Here is a 15157-nt window from a genome sequence, read left to right as displayed (position 1 = left end):
ACCTTCAAGGGTTACAAGTGCTGCGGATGAAAGGCACGGAGATTTATGCATACCTAAGAGATCGATCTCTTAGTTAGGCATAATTCTCCCATGCCTTTACTAATTATATTTAGTAATTACCATTTTATAATTTTAGTCAGGGTAGGCAGTGCCTACCTTGCCTACCCTGACTGACGGCACATGCCTGACAGGGATGTACCTTCTTTACCAACGACGATCAGCGGCAACATCTGTGTCATACCATTACAGGAAACGGCGACAGTGCATTTGTCTTTCGTGGGAATGGGCTGTCGTCCGTATCCAAAAAGGCGGATGTTGACCTGTTTCAGTTTCGGCGATCCGATCCTCTCCCAGATGTCCTGACCCACTAGCGACACAGCCGCATCAGTGTCCACCTGGAACTGTAGATCGACGTTCGAGACCCGCAGCGAAATCCTCGGCTTGTCGGTGATCATGGGACACCGAGCACTTCAATAGGAATGGTCTCCGCCATTTGTTCAACTGTGTTTTGCACTTTCTTGCCCTTTCTCAGCTTTCCTACGGATTGACACACTGCCTGGAGATGACCTTGGAGCATAATAAATGGACTTGATATATGGGCACTCACGGTAATGATGAGCAGTCGAGCCGGGTTTCGATCCTCATCCCACAGGGGAACGGCTCTTCTGAAAGTGTCCCCACCTACTCCGGATTTGCTCTGGGTCGATCAAGTGGTTTCTAGCATTGTGGACGATTTCGACGAACTGTATGCACCTCCTGTTTCGCCAGCCATTTTGTGCAGTTCTTTACTCAGCAGCTCGGCCATCTTAGCACACTGCAGCACATTCTTCAATGAGGCGTCCGATTCCTTGAGAATCGCCTGCTGGATGAATGCGTGCCTGCAGCCCATGACCAGTCTATCCAGCAACGCATTGTCTTGGCACTTTTCGCAGCATTGAGTTTTAAAATCACATGCCTTTGCCTTGGTGTGAAGTTCGGCAAGAAATTCGGTAATCGATTGCCCTTCCTGTTGCACCGTCCTGTAGAAATCAAGGCGAGCTCCGAGGAAATTTCGACTTTCTTCGCGATGCAGCTGCAAAGCCGTTGTGATTTCAGCATATTAGGCTTCAGTTACTTCTTCTGTAAGTAAATTTTGAAGCAGTGCAAAAGTTTCTGGAGACAGTAATGAACACAAGAGAGCCTTCTTCCTCTGGTCAGTCGTAATTGCCATACTTTCAAAATATAGCTCAGCTCGCATTAAATACGACGACCACTTTTCTCGCTCGGGATCGAAACGATCGAATTGCCGAGACATGTTAGTTTGAGTACACTACAGAACTAAAAAATATATATATATATTTATATATATCAAAAAATAGGCTCTTATCTGGGTCTTTGGATGCAATCCGAAGTATCCCACGTCTGACACCACTTTCGTGTTCGTTTTCTAGGTCTGCACAAAACTTGAGAGTCTTCAATTTACAACAGAAGTCTTTAATGCTTTACTCAATGCTGGCAGCAAGACAACTCAAAAATGGCTGCACACACACTGTCTACAGACAGGATAAACTATATCTAAAACATCTCTCTTTGTTCTGTGCTGGCCACCTGCTGCACGGGAGGAGCAACGGGTCCTCCCACCCCACACAGTCCACCAAACATCACAACTTTAGTCTTTCGAAATATTGTAGTCTGGAAATGTAATTTGACGTGCATGTATAAAAATACAGTCATTGTGAAGCTGGTGTATGTTGCATCTACAACAGTGTGAGAACTCAACCACTCAACACGTTTCACCTCAGTCTGAAGAAGGGTTTCGGCCCGAAACGTTGCCTATTTCCTTCGCTCCATAGATGCTGCTGCACCTGCTGAGTTTCTCCAGCACTTTTGTCTACCTTCACCTTGAGATTATTTCATTTATTTCAAAAGGCTGAAGCTTTTTGTTCTGTGGGTCATTCGAATTACCTTTTCCAGTGTAACATTTCAACAACTTAGAAACTGATTCCTGTTGGGGATTTTTAATAAATAGCATGAACAAATTGTCTGAGGTAAATGGGTAAAATAATCTGGCCGATTTAAAACTATCCAGTGCCTGTTGAGATGCTGCTGTTTATTGAGTAGGTGGCTGTTACTGATCCAGAATAATGTCACCTCAATGAACGTGGTCAGGAGGTGGCAAATGACAGTCATTTCCTTATGTTTACAGCGGTGTATAAAGTTATGGTATTTTGATGTTACACGAGGAAATAAAAATGTGTGAACATTGTAGGTGATCATTTGCAGGATAATGTGTAGTGTCACTGAGTAGTACGGATAAAGGAGGTGCAAAATTAACTTTATCTCTCTTGGTTCCTAAAATAAGTACAAACCTTTAGTCCGTAAGTCAGGACATGTGGTCTCACAGAACATCTTTAAAACATTTAACACTTGTCTTAATTTTGCCTTCCTTTTATAATATTTTAACACAGGTTATCCCAATGCTTCCAAGACTTCTCTGTGAAGAACTCTGCAGCTTGAATCCAATGCAAGACAAGTTAGCCTTTTCAGTCATTTGGAAGTTGACTCCTCAAGGAAAGGTAGTTTATCATTCATTGAATTAAATGAGACGAGAATCTTGTGTCTGACTGTGGGGGTGGTATTGTTGGTCTAGCAGTCGCATTCGAGGAGCACGTGTGAGATGGCCATTGACATTCTAAATGAAGAAACATTGAAATTGTACCAATAGTAAGCAAAAGATTAAAAAACATTCTGCTGTTATTTGAGGCAATTATTTAGCAAATGTTTTTACAGTATGGTTTCTTCAATATGACCTGCTGAAAAGTTAAAATGTTTCTGCTTTCAACATGTGAAGTTTACATTTTCTCATGATCTGGATAAGGCCATTTGGCCCATTCTGTCCATACTGCCATTAGATCAATTAGATCGATTGCCAAAAACATAAAAGTGCTGTCGTAACTCAGTGGGGTTAGACAGCATCTGTGCATGGAATGGATAGGTAACCTTTTGTGTGGTGACCCTTCTTCAGCCTGACACAGAGTTACTCCAGCACTTTTTGTTTTACTCAAGATTCCAGCATCTGCAGTTCCAGTGTCTCCAGTCCTTTGTTTGATTTCTCGTGACCTGTAATAAAATTCCAAAATGTCAGAAAATTTCCGTTCTGAATTCAAGAAAATCCTTCAATTAGACCAACAGTAAGATAAATTAGATGGAGAAACAGCGAACTGCAGATGTCTGACCCAAAATGTTGTTTCTCCATGTTTCTCATTGTTCTCCAGAGTTTCTCCATGTTTTCCAGAGCTGCTGCCTGATCCGCTGAGTTACTCCAGAACTTTCTGTTTTGCTCATGATAAGTTCAATGTTAAATATTTATCACAATTAAGGTCATTACCTTGGTTCATGAAGTTTTCAAATCTGTCAATCGTATGCTTTGCAAAAATCAACGGTAACATTAAATTCCTACGAAATGATTTGCTGTCCCCCAGAAAACGTGCTGCCCAAGAAACGGTTAATGAGGATTGTGGTTGGTGACTGAGGCTACTGTGCTAATTTACATATGTTGTTAATGTGCTTCCCAACTGAGACAGAGTCCCTGAGGAGTGGAGAGAAAGCTCTTCTCATGTTCTGTAGAGAGATGGAATGTGGCAATGCTTGTTTTATCTCCTGCTGAGCAATTGAGTGCGTTAATTGTATTGCAGTTTCATTATTCTTGGGAGGCACAACTAGCTCTGTATTTCCTAACGATGGCATTCCAATCAAGAAGTATGGCAATGCGTTACAATCAATTCGTTTAAATATGAGAAAAAGAGTAGCATTCAATTTGTCATGAAGAGGAATTAACTGATGATAAAATACACATATTTGCTTCTGTAAGCTGCTCCTTAACGCTGTATGTGCATCAGAGGACCATACAAACATGAGCAATCAAGTTACAATGGCATAACAAACAGTAACAGAAGGGAAAGACCAGTTATCCCAGATGATTGTAAGACCTCGTGTGTCATAAGATATGCATCCCTGTCTAAACCATGTGACATGCTGGGAGAAGTGAAAAGCTAGATTAAAGATCCAGGCCAATGTGAAAAAAAATCTGGGAAATTCATTTCATGCCTTCCAAAGTGATGAGAATGAATCCTGTAAGTCCCTTGGCCCTGATAATGTTCTGCACTATTTATCATTTTTAATGAGTTGACCTCCACATTAACTGAATACAAGTATGGATCCACATGAAAGGATTGCTGTCTGCTACACGTGCCTGGAGCATTTCCCAAAGCTCTACTATTATCTAGAAAAAGAATAAAAATTTGGCATTAGATTTAGATTTGGCTCTGCACAACTGAAATTCATGACCGCAGGTACTCCCTGAGTTAGTTCTTGTAAAAATCAATCGTATAAAATGTATGACTCAGCGGAGACCATTTGGTGATTTGTCGATGGACCGGATGTGAACCGGAACAATGGAATTTTAACTTGCAGCAGCTTTATGTCCATGCCCTGCCCGCCGCATCTTCTGCTTGGAATTCTGCCCTGCAGGTTACAGCTCTCCACATACCTATCCCAGTATTACTTCACGTGCTGAGGATTTCTGCTGCTACTGACCTATTATGCTGTGAATTCTGAACCCTTACCACCCTCTGGTGAAAGTCATTTTCCTCATCTCCCATCTAAACCTTCTGCTGGTAACTTACTCCACAATGCACCCCAGTCAAGTCTCCTTTCCTCCAAAGCTCACAACCCCAAATGGTTCAATCTTTCGTCATGGCAACCATTTTCTAGTCCTGGCAGCAGCTACGTGCATCCCTTATATAATGAACCCACATCTTTCCTGCAGTGTGGTGTATGCAGTACTCAAGCTGTGGCCCAGCTTTGATTCCAGCATAACCTCTCGTATTCTCTTTCTCGCCTAATAAAGTAAGCCATCCCTGTGCCTTCTAAACTACATTATTGACCTTTCCTGCAATCTTTAAGGACCAATGGACTCGGGGTTCACGTTCCACTTTTTTTTCCTCATTGTGTATTCTCTTGCCATGTTGCTGTCCTGTGCATTGCCTCATTCCGCTGGATCAAATTCTATTTGCAACTTTTCTATTGTACTGACCAGTCTATCAATAAATGACTAAATTTTGTATCAAGTTTTAATCGTGCTCCCACATTTCAGTATAAACCATTAATTTAATCGTTACATTTCAAATTGCAAAGGACTGCTAAAACCCCAGTCTCGCGGTGCGAGTCCACCCATGAGTGATCCCGAGTTTAAAACAAATCAAACTCGTGGTAATCACGTAGAATTAATGTAGCGGGAACGTCGGAACTCGTAACGCTAACGGCAGGTACTCGGGAAACTTGTTAACTCGTGAAAAGCTTCTACCGTGGGCACTCGCAGGACAGGCAGCATGTTTGGAGAGAAGGAATGGGTGACGGGATGACGTTTCCAAACTTCTGCTGCATCTTTGTGTGTTCACTTTTTATCAACCAGCATCTGCCCTTTCTTGTGTATAGCATTATTTGTATCCGTGGCAGTTGATTGTCGCTCCCTTCAGTTTCCCAGGGAGTCGGAACGGGACGGAGGGGGAGAGATGCTGCCTAGTGACGATCTCATTTATCCAACGAGTTACACTCTCTTTAAGGATTAATTTCTAGATAACCCGCCAATTTCTCTTCATTCGCTGTTATATCGGAGAACTGCTCCAGATGAACTCCTGGATTTGATTTTTTTTCCTCTCGGGGGTAAAAGAAAAAACAAATGCACTTAAAGCACCAGGGGTGGGGTAGAGGAGTACAACAAACGAACAGGGCGATATTATCCAGAATTAGTAAAATAAAACAAAAATTGGAGTACTGAATAATGGCACAGATTTGAGAGGTGCAGGAAGGAACTGAATATGCTGGTTTAAACCAAAGATAGGCTAAAAAAACTGGGGTAACTCAGCGGGACAGGCAGCATCTCTGGAGAAAATAAATGGGCGAGATTTTGGGTCGAGACCCTTCTTCAGTCTGCAGTCGCCTAGTCCATTTCTCCAGAGATGCTGTCTGACCCGCTGAGTTACTCCAGCTTTTCGTATCTCTACGGATTTGAGAGAGTAAAATTCACTGCCAGAAATCGTCGGTATATTATATGTACAAGAGTCATTTCACATGACCGTAGTCAAGGAAACAGCAGCGTACCAATAGTCCGATTATTGTAGCGGTATCGCAAAGACATCTCTGCTGTCCGTTTTTGGTGTTTCATATATTTGTTCTTCCCCCCTCCCCCTCCCCCCACCTCCCACCTTTCCCTCCCAACTCCAGTCCCGTCCCGACCCCCTGGGAAACTGAAGGGAGCGACAATCAACTGCCACGGATACAAATAATGTTATACACAAGAAAGGGCAGATGCTGGTTGACAAAAAGTGAACACACAGTGCTTTACCTCAAAGGCTCAATATAATCTGAAGAGACTGGGACTGAATATGGTTGTCCTTTAATAGAATAGAATGTTATGGTTGGTATGATAATTAAATGCTGAGAAAGCTTGAGTAAATATAATAAGCTATCGAGAGCAATTTGCCATTGCTTTTGATAACTTGTCCAATGTGTTCAAAACCAAAGTGAGCAGACAAGTCATACAATGTCCATTGGCAAACTAGAGAATAACTGCTGTACAATTCAAAATAGCTGGTCCATAATATTTCCCCAGGTGCTGCATCTGGCTTACTGCTTGTGTCTTGGACTTTTCTCACGTCCAACCGGTCTTTCATCTCTGCTTCCCTCCTTGCCCCCATCAGCAACTCTTGCCTTGAACTTCTGGCAGTCTAGAGTAAGGGGTGGTGAGGATTGTAGGGAGAAAGGAGGGAGAGGGAGCAATGGAAAAAAAGAAATGCAGAAAAAGACCTGGTCTCACCACGTTGGATCAGACTTGGCTTCTCCGATTGAGTTTTGGATCGTATTTGCCTTTGGTGATGATGGATGGCACAAGACCAAGTTTAATCATTGCCCCTGCATGGGGAATTGTGAATGTCAATTTATCTCTATGCCTGGTTATCTGCTTGAACATAGATCCAACAAGGAGTAGGTGGAGAATAGATGCATTCCGGTTTTGACCGCCACCGCCTTGCCTTCTTCCTGCATCATCATTATTCTCTTTCTCATTTGTAGAAGATTAGCATTGTGTTATTGATCTATTTGATTGGTTTCACTGGTGGTGGGGTGAAGGACTTTGGAGATGCACAACAGAACTGAATTAGAAAGGCAGAGACCAAGGACTGCGACACTGGCGGGGTTACACTAACTGGTAAACTCGCTTCGGCTTTGACCAAAGAGAATTTCAAATGATCTTTAGTGATTGTGCAAGCACAGCACTTTCCATGGGACTTCCAAAAGTTTTGATATTTGATTATTGTGTGCACTGGGAATTGAGCGATGAAATACTTACTTGCTGCAGGTTTAAACAATAATACAATAAATGATCGGTTTCACTAGATGACCTGACCATAATAGTGCAAGCCGATGTACATGGATCCAGAATGCAAAGCACTTTGCTGCTGAGGTAGGGTTGTGATGACGACTGCCCTGGCGTATTTATTCAGGTCTGTTATCGAATTCCTTAAATGTCGAACAGTCCAAGTATTAAAACCACGATTAACACTTCTTCAAATCATGTGATTATTCATTAATTCGTCATCGTTGAAAACATTAGTGACGGCGCATGGTGACGGACGCACCACACATCTCAGTCCTCCATGCAGCTGGCAAGCTCCTCTTTTGTCTCTACACATGCGTCTTCCATTAACGTCTTCAGCATTGTCTTGATAGGCCGTCCCGGGCCGCGTCTTCCATGGGTGGGTTCCTACAGCGCAATCTTGTTGCTAGCATTTCTGGGTGGCAGTGACCAGCGAGCCTCATCCTTCTCCACCTGATCTTCTAAGTCACAGGTGAAATCTCCCCATAGAGCTGGGCGTTGGTGATGTGGTCCCTCCACCTGTAATTTTGAACTTTTCTGAGCATTTGGGTGTAGGTACCATCAAGAGGCTGCGATTAACTGTAATTACATTTTTAAATCTCACGTCAGCCTGATTGTTAAGTCACTTTTTCTGGCTAACACTGTTGTTCAATGAAAGATGGATGTGTTTCCACAGCAGTCTGTTAAATGGAAGGTTTAAGAAGGAACTGCAGATGCTGGAAAATCAAAGGTAGACAAAAATGCAGGAGAAACTCAGCGGGTGAGGCAGCATCTATGGAGCGAAGGAAATAGACAGCGTTTCGGGTCGAGACCCTTCTTCAGACTGATGTGAGGGTGGGGGGGGCAGGAAGAAGAAAGGAAGAGACGCAGACAGTGGGCTGAGGGAGAGCTGGGAAGGGGAGGAGAAAGCAGGGACTACCTGAAATTAGAGAAGTCAATGTTCATACCGCTGGGGTGTAAACTGCCCAAGCGAAATATGAGGTGATGCTCCTCCAATTTACGGTGGTCCTCACTCGGGCCATGGAGGTGGCCCAGGACAGAAAGGTTGGATTTGGAATGGGAGGGGGAGTTGAAGTGCTGAGACACCGGGAGATAAGGTTGGTTATTGCGAACCGAGCGGAGGTGTTCGACAAAGCGATCGCCAAGCCTACGCTTGGTCTCACCGATGTAGAGCAGCTGACACCTAGAGCAGCGGATGCAATAGATGAGGTTGGAGGAGGTGCAGGTGAACCTCTGCCGCCCCTGGAAAGACTGCTTGGGTCCTTGAATGGAGTCAAGGGGGGAGGTAAAGCGACAAGTGTAGCATTTCCTGCGGTTGCAAGGGAAAGTGCCAGGAGAGTGGGTGGTTTGGGTGAGAATGGACGAATTGACCAGGGAGTTCCGGAGGGGGAGCGGTGTCTGCGGATAGCAGACGGGAGGAGATGGGAAGATGTGGCCGGTGGTGGGATCCCGTTGGAGGTGCCGAAAATGTATGACGGCTGGTAGGGTGGAAGGTGAGGACAAGGGGGCTCGGGCCTTGTTACGAGTGGGGGGATGGGGAGTGAGAGTAGAGTTACGGGGTATAGAAGAGACCCTGGTGAGAGCCTCATCTATAGTAGAAGAGGGGAACCCCCGTTCCCTGAAGAATGAGGACATCTCCGATGCCCTGGTGTGAAACACCTCATCCCGGGTGCAGATGCGGCATAGACCGAGGAATTGGGAGTAGGGGATGGAGTCCTCACAGGAAACAGGGTGGGAAGAAGTGTAGTCCAGATAGCCATGGGAGTCAGTGGGTTTATAGTGGATGTCGGTCAGTAGTCTTATCACCTGTGATGGAGATAGTGAGGTCTAGAAATGGTAGGGAAATGTCGGAAATGGGGAAGGCTACATTTTGTTAGATATTTCAGGGCCCTAGTGAGACCACACATGGAGTATTGTGTGCAGTTTTGATCTCCAAATTTGAGGAAGGACCTTCTTGCTATTGAGGGAGTGCAGCGTAGGTTCACAAGATTAATTCCCGGGATGGCGGGACTCTCATATGATGAGAGAATGGAGCGGCTGGGCTTGTATATACTGGAATTTAGAAGGATGAGAGGGTATCTTATTGAAACTTAAGATTATTAAGGCTTTGGACATGCTAGAGGTTGGAAACATGTTCCCGATGTTGAGGGAGTCCAGAACCAGGGGCCACAGTTAAGAATAAGGGGTAAGCTATTTAGAACGGAGATGAGGAAACACTTTTTCACACAGAGAGTTGTGAATGTGGAATTTTCTGCCTCAAAAGGTGGTGGAGGCCGGTTCTCTGGATACTTTCAAGAGAGAGTTAGATAGGGCTCTTAAAGATAGTGGAGTCAGGGGATATGGGCAGAAGGCAGGAACGGGATACTGATTGTGGATGATCAGCCATGATCACATTGAATGGCGGTGCTGGCTCGAAGGGCCGAATGGCCTACTCCTGCACCTATTGTCTATTGATGAATATCTCCTGTACATTGGTAGTTCAGCTTTGCTGGTGACATTGTAGTGGGTTGATTTTCCTTCGATGCCATTGCTCTGGGAAGCAAGGCAACAGATATTAACAAAATTATTTGTTGACCTTAACCTTTGGATTCTTTGTAGAGAATCTCGTCATCCACCACATCTGTAGTAACTCTGCAACGCACCTCTGTTTTGCTGCTTTCTTTGTTATACTCGGTAGGCAGGAGATATTGTAAGATATTAAATTGCACTATTTCCTTCCTTGCCGCTAGTTCCAGGTATCTGAGGCTGTCCAAAATATCTATTTTCTTATTATTATTAGCTGGAACTGATAGTTTCATGCTGTTCAGAATTTGATTCGCTTCACTTTCCAAGCTGAAAGGAATGGTGTTAAGATACTTCATCAATGCCAGTGTTTCCAGATGAAGTTTGCAGTTGCCATCTGCAGCACAAGAAACCTGATTACCTGTTTATAAAAACACAAGTCTAACTTTGAGGCCACAAGGCAACTCTTTTTAATGCTGCACAATAAATAGGCCTTTCTGTAGTTGAACACATCTGGTTGTTAACTGATAATGCAAGCTTTCCATCTTGGTCTGCCTTGCGCTTCATGCTATGGCAGCAGGTACTGTATCGCATACCTTGTGGTACTACAGATTATTTTAGTGCATGGGAAGACATAATCAATTTGAGAAGGTTATTCTCTAGTTTGCCAGTGGACATTGTATGACTTGTCTGCATAATTGATTGTCTACTCATTCTGGTATTCAACACATTGGACAAGTTATCAAAAGCAATGGCAATTCATGGAAGAATATTTAATTGGCTAAATTAAGTTTAGTTCCTTGATTATGTATGTATTCATTCTCTAGAAATGCTCATTGCAAGTGAAAATATCCACTTTCTTTTCTAATATTGAAAATTGGCACAACAAGGAGCTATGTAATGCTCATAATCCTTATATATGTTTCCTTCGATCAGCAAAACATATTAAGTTTGTTGCCTGATTTGAACATTGACAGTCGCTCCTCCAGATTAAACTGGGTGCTGAGTGCGGTTTCCTGTTATTCAGTATTTTCACCCTCTGATATAATCATTTCAGCTGAAGTCACAATGATGAATTTTTTTTGGATACTGGTGAATCTAACAAGTCACTGTTGTTATCTTCGATAAAGCAAAATATTGTACAAGCACCTCATCACTTTGAAGTCATTGCATCCATTTCATGTAGGAACTGAAATATTTGGCATTGAAAGGATCTGTAAAAAACATAAAATGTTCATTTTGGTCGTGGCTTAAATTGCACTGCATCATGCAGGGTGGCACGGTGGCCCAGCGGTAGAGTTGCGGCCTTATAACGTTTACGGAGCCAGAGACCCTGGTTTGATCCCGACTACGGATGCTGTCTGTACGGAGTTTGTACGTTCTCCCCGTGACCGCGTGGATTTCCTCCAAGTTCTTCAGTTTCCTCCCACACTCCAAACACATACAGATTTGTAGGTTAATTGGCTTGGTACGAATGTAAATTGTCTGCAATGTGTGTAGGATAGTGTTAATGTGCGGTCATCGCTGGTCGCTGCAGACTCGAAGTGTCTGCTTGAGCTGAAAGGCTGTATCTCCAAACTAAATTAAACTAAATCATCGAATCTTCTCAGATCTGAAATCTTCTCATGCATCTTTACAAGCCAACAACTAACTTAAGTGTTGAGTACAAGTACAATTTGGTACAAAAATTATTCCAGGAATGAGTGGGTTAGCATATGATGAATGTTTGTCAGCACTGGGCCTCTACTCGCTGGAGTTTAGAAGGTTGAGGGGGGATCTTATTCAAACTTACAGAATAATGAAACGCATAGATAGAGTGGATGTGGAAAGGATGTTTCCACTGGTGGGAGAGTTTAGGACCAGAGGTCACAGCCTCAGAATTAAATGGCACTCTTTTAGAACGGAGGTGAGGAGGAACTTCTTTAGTCAGAAGATAGTTAATCTGTGGAACTCATTGCCACAAAGGGCTGTGGAGGTCAAGTCAGTGGATATTTTTCAGGCAGAGATAGCCAAATTCTTGATTCGAACTGGTGTCAAGGGTTATGGGGAGAAGGCAAGAAAATGGGATCAGGACGCAGAGATTAGCCATGATTGAATGGCGGTGTAGTCTCGATGGGCCGAATGGCCTAATTCTACTTCAATAACGTGTTAATGTGAACTTGTGAAGTGGATGGCCAGATAGTGCAGAGGAAGCAGGGAGTCTGCAAAAGGACTTGAATGGGTTGGGAGAGGAGGCAAAGAAGTGGCAGTTGGAATTAGCAAAGTGTGCAATCATGCACTTTGGTAGTAGGAATGATTTTTATTTTGGTTGCAGTAGATAATTAAATATTAAAACATTAACAATAATAATTTGCAATTAACCAGAACTTCTAATGGTGTTTAAAAATATTATTGGGCATTTCACAAAAGCACTTTGAAACAAAAGTGTCCACCAAGCTCTGTCAGATGTTACAAGGTCAGATGATCAAATAGATAATAATAATGAGTACCTTATCAGGTGAGGGAGAGAGTTAATTCCAGAGTTCGGAGTCCAATCATTTTATATGATGTGTGGAGAAAACGTATTGCACCACCCTCTGGTGGATAATTAAAGTGGTGTTAAGATTGTGGCTGCCATTATAGAAGTGGAATTTATAATGGGCAGATAGACATTGACTCCAGATACAATGTTAGTATTTAATATATATACTAGACGAAGTTGGACCCGTTGGGCCCTGTCCCCCAACATGGTGGGGGGGGGGGGGGGGGGCGTGGTTGCGTCACACGGGAGGGCTGGTCCCCGAATGTCTGTTCAGCACGTTCTACTTTCAAAAACTCCAAACTATAGGCATTTGTAATGCTGTAACATGGAAAATAGATTTGCTTTTAGAATGTCATGTTTTTCCTTTCAATATATACCTCTGTATTTGTGTGTTTATAGTGGCATAAAATTGAGCTTTTCTTTCCAATCTTATTGTACTGAACTCTTTTTGCTTCTCTTGTTATTATAGGCATGTAAAACTTTTGATATCAGTGATTTCCCCCAGGATAATTGCCGCTTGTATATTCAGCTGTGATATCTGTTGCATTGTAGCAAGTGCAGTCCTACTTGTTGGAAACATGGGGAGCAGTTAAAGAAAATACTGGAGCTTGTGAATATTTGTCATCTAATCATTCTTTGCTGTGGGACATGTATTTATGTGTGTTTTTAGTTAGTTTGATGAATCTACTTCATTAAACAATACATATCAATTTCTGGTTTGAACTTACTCCATTCTTAACAGAAAGAGATTTTTATGACACATTCCCTAAAGAGTTGATGTTGGTTTTGTAAGAGTGAAGCTTGCTGTAGGAGGCTCAGTAAATGGGTTGTGAAGCCTGTGAGGATGCGTCAGTGTAGTTGACAAGATTTATTCTGGTATTACCAAGGTATGGCATCAGCATGAAAAGTGGGAGTGTACAAGGAAAAGTAGCAGGAAGGGGGAGTCAGACCAAAATAATTAATGTGTTAAATAAAGGGAAAGGTATCGTTTCGACAGGTTTCCAAACCAATGCCCTTTGTTTGACTTGAAAGAAAATGGTTCACCGTGAGCTAAATCAGAATTTCCGTTGTAATGTTAAAATGTAGATCTTTACAGAAAAAGAATAGCTACAAATTATTAACTTGGGTCTCACACAGCTAATGAAAGTACTTGGTTTTATTCCCCCAGTAATTGTACTGAAAGCTGGTTGTAAGATTTAGTTCTATTTTAGCATATGCATGTTTTTCATTCATCATTCTATTTCTGGGAGATGTGATGAGGTACTGAATAAATATAAAATTTTTTTTTTTTAATCTTCCATTTTTATTTTGCAGATCCTTAGCCAATGGTATGGGCGGACGATTATTCGTTCTTGTGCAAAACTGAGTTATAATCATGCACAAAGCATGATTGAGGATCCGGAAAGAACTTTTACTGCTGACGAGCTTCCGCTAATTTCACCTGAGCATGGTGTTGCCAAAGTAAAGGCTGCTGTCACAAATCTTCATAATATCGCCAAACATCTTCGTAAGCAGAGGTTTGATGGTGGTGCTTTACGCTTAGACCAGGTGAGCATCTTTTATTTTGCTGGGGATATACCAAAAAATACCATGTAGACACTTACTGCAAAACTATTGTCATGGTATTCATATTTTAAAAGTTTTGAACAATAATGCCGGATGTTTGAGGTGAAAATGATGTCAGCATTCCAGCAAATCCCACATTTAATGCCCATCCCGAATAAGCCTTGAGATTGTAGTGGTGAACCTTGAATCATAGAGTTCCTTGTGGTGAAAGTATTCCGACAGTGCGATATTAGTGCGTTAATTCTGGGATTTTACCCAGCAGTGACGTAGGGATGACAGTACATTTACATTCCATTATGTGGTTTGACTTGTAGGGAAGCTTGCAGGGGGTGGTGTGCCCATTCACTTGTAGGGGAATGTGCAGGGGATGGTGTACCTATTCACTTGCAGCTCGTGTCCATTCAGGAGGACGCAGATTACATTTTGGGGGAGGCATTGTCAAATATATTTACTCGTGGTTTGAAAGCTGTATCTCAGTAAAATTGTGATTTGGGAATTTTTAAGTTTGTTAGAGCCAGGGGTACAAAGTCATAAGAACAGCATTAGGGATCAATAATACCTTAAGTGGAAATATTTAGTCCAGGATTATGGCTGAGAGCGAGGTAGTATTGCACTTATTCAGCAGCCAGGTTGGTGCGGAAACTGCTCTCATGGTCATGTGTCTCCCCTGCACCTCAGACGTGCAACTTTCATCAGCCAAGTCAGACCAGCAGTGAACTTCTTTTCAAAATTACTCATGGTAAAAAGTAGAAATCTTATATTAAATACACATAACTGTGCTATGTTGGTAGAACAGTGTGCAGCATTATTTGTGTTTTCAAGTTTTATTAATTCCTACATAGCATTTAGGTATCCAAACCAGGCAGGAGTGATGCTTCTGTTTACTCATATAGATGAAGCAGATTTGTGTTGCCCATTGCATTTATTTTTACCACGTCACTGAACAATTTGCCCATGCCCAGGAAGCAAGCATTATCTAAGCATTCTCTAAAATCTGTTTTCTCATGACTATGTGTTTTTAAATAACCCAATTCCAATAATTAATGGTAATTAATAATTCTATGCTGAAAATTAATTGTACAGTCATTAGGAGATATTACTTTTAAAATACATTTTCACAGATATATGGATAGGAAGGGTTTATCTGGGCCATA

At 42.4% G+C, this 15157-nt stretch overlaps 1 protein-coding gene across 3 annotated transcripts in view; it reads left to right on the top strand.

Moving 5' to 3' along the window:
- Nucleotides 1-15157, top strand: part of dis3l2 (DIS3 like 3'-5' exoribonuclease 2) — a 188196-nt gene that overhangs the window by 88829 nt on the left and 84210 nt on the right. For all 3 annotated transcript variants that reach the window (XM_033031333.1, XM_033031335.1, XM_033031334.1), the window contains exons 12-13: nucleotides 2448-2555; nucleotides 13752-13985. In XM_033031333.1, coding sequence (XP_032887224.1) covers nucleotides 2448-2555; nucleotides 13752-13985 — 342 coding nt within the window. The remainder of the gene's footprint in view (nucleotides 1-2447; nucleotides 2556-13751; nucleotides 13986-15157) is intronic.

The sequence above is a fragment of the Amblyraja radiata genome, chromosome 13 (assembly GCF_010909765.2).
Source record: "Amblyraja radiata isolate CabotCenter1 chromosome 13, sAmbRad1.1.pri, whole genome shotgun sequence".
In the NCBI taxonomy this organism is placed as follows: domain Eukaryota; kingdom Metazoa; phylum Chordata; class Chondrichthyes; order Rajiformes; family Rajidae; genus Amblyraja; species Amblyraja radiata.
Note: the sequence above shows the minus strand (reverse complement) of the source record. Positions and strands in the feature narration are given on the sequence as shown.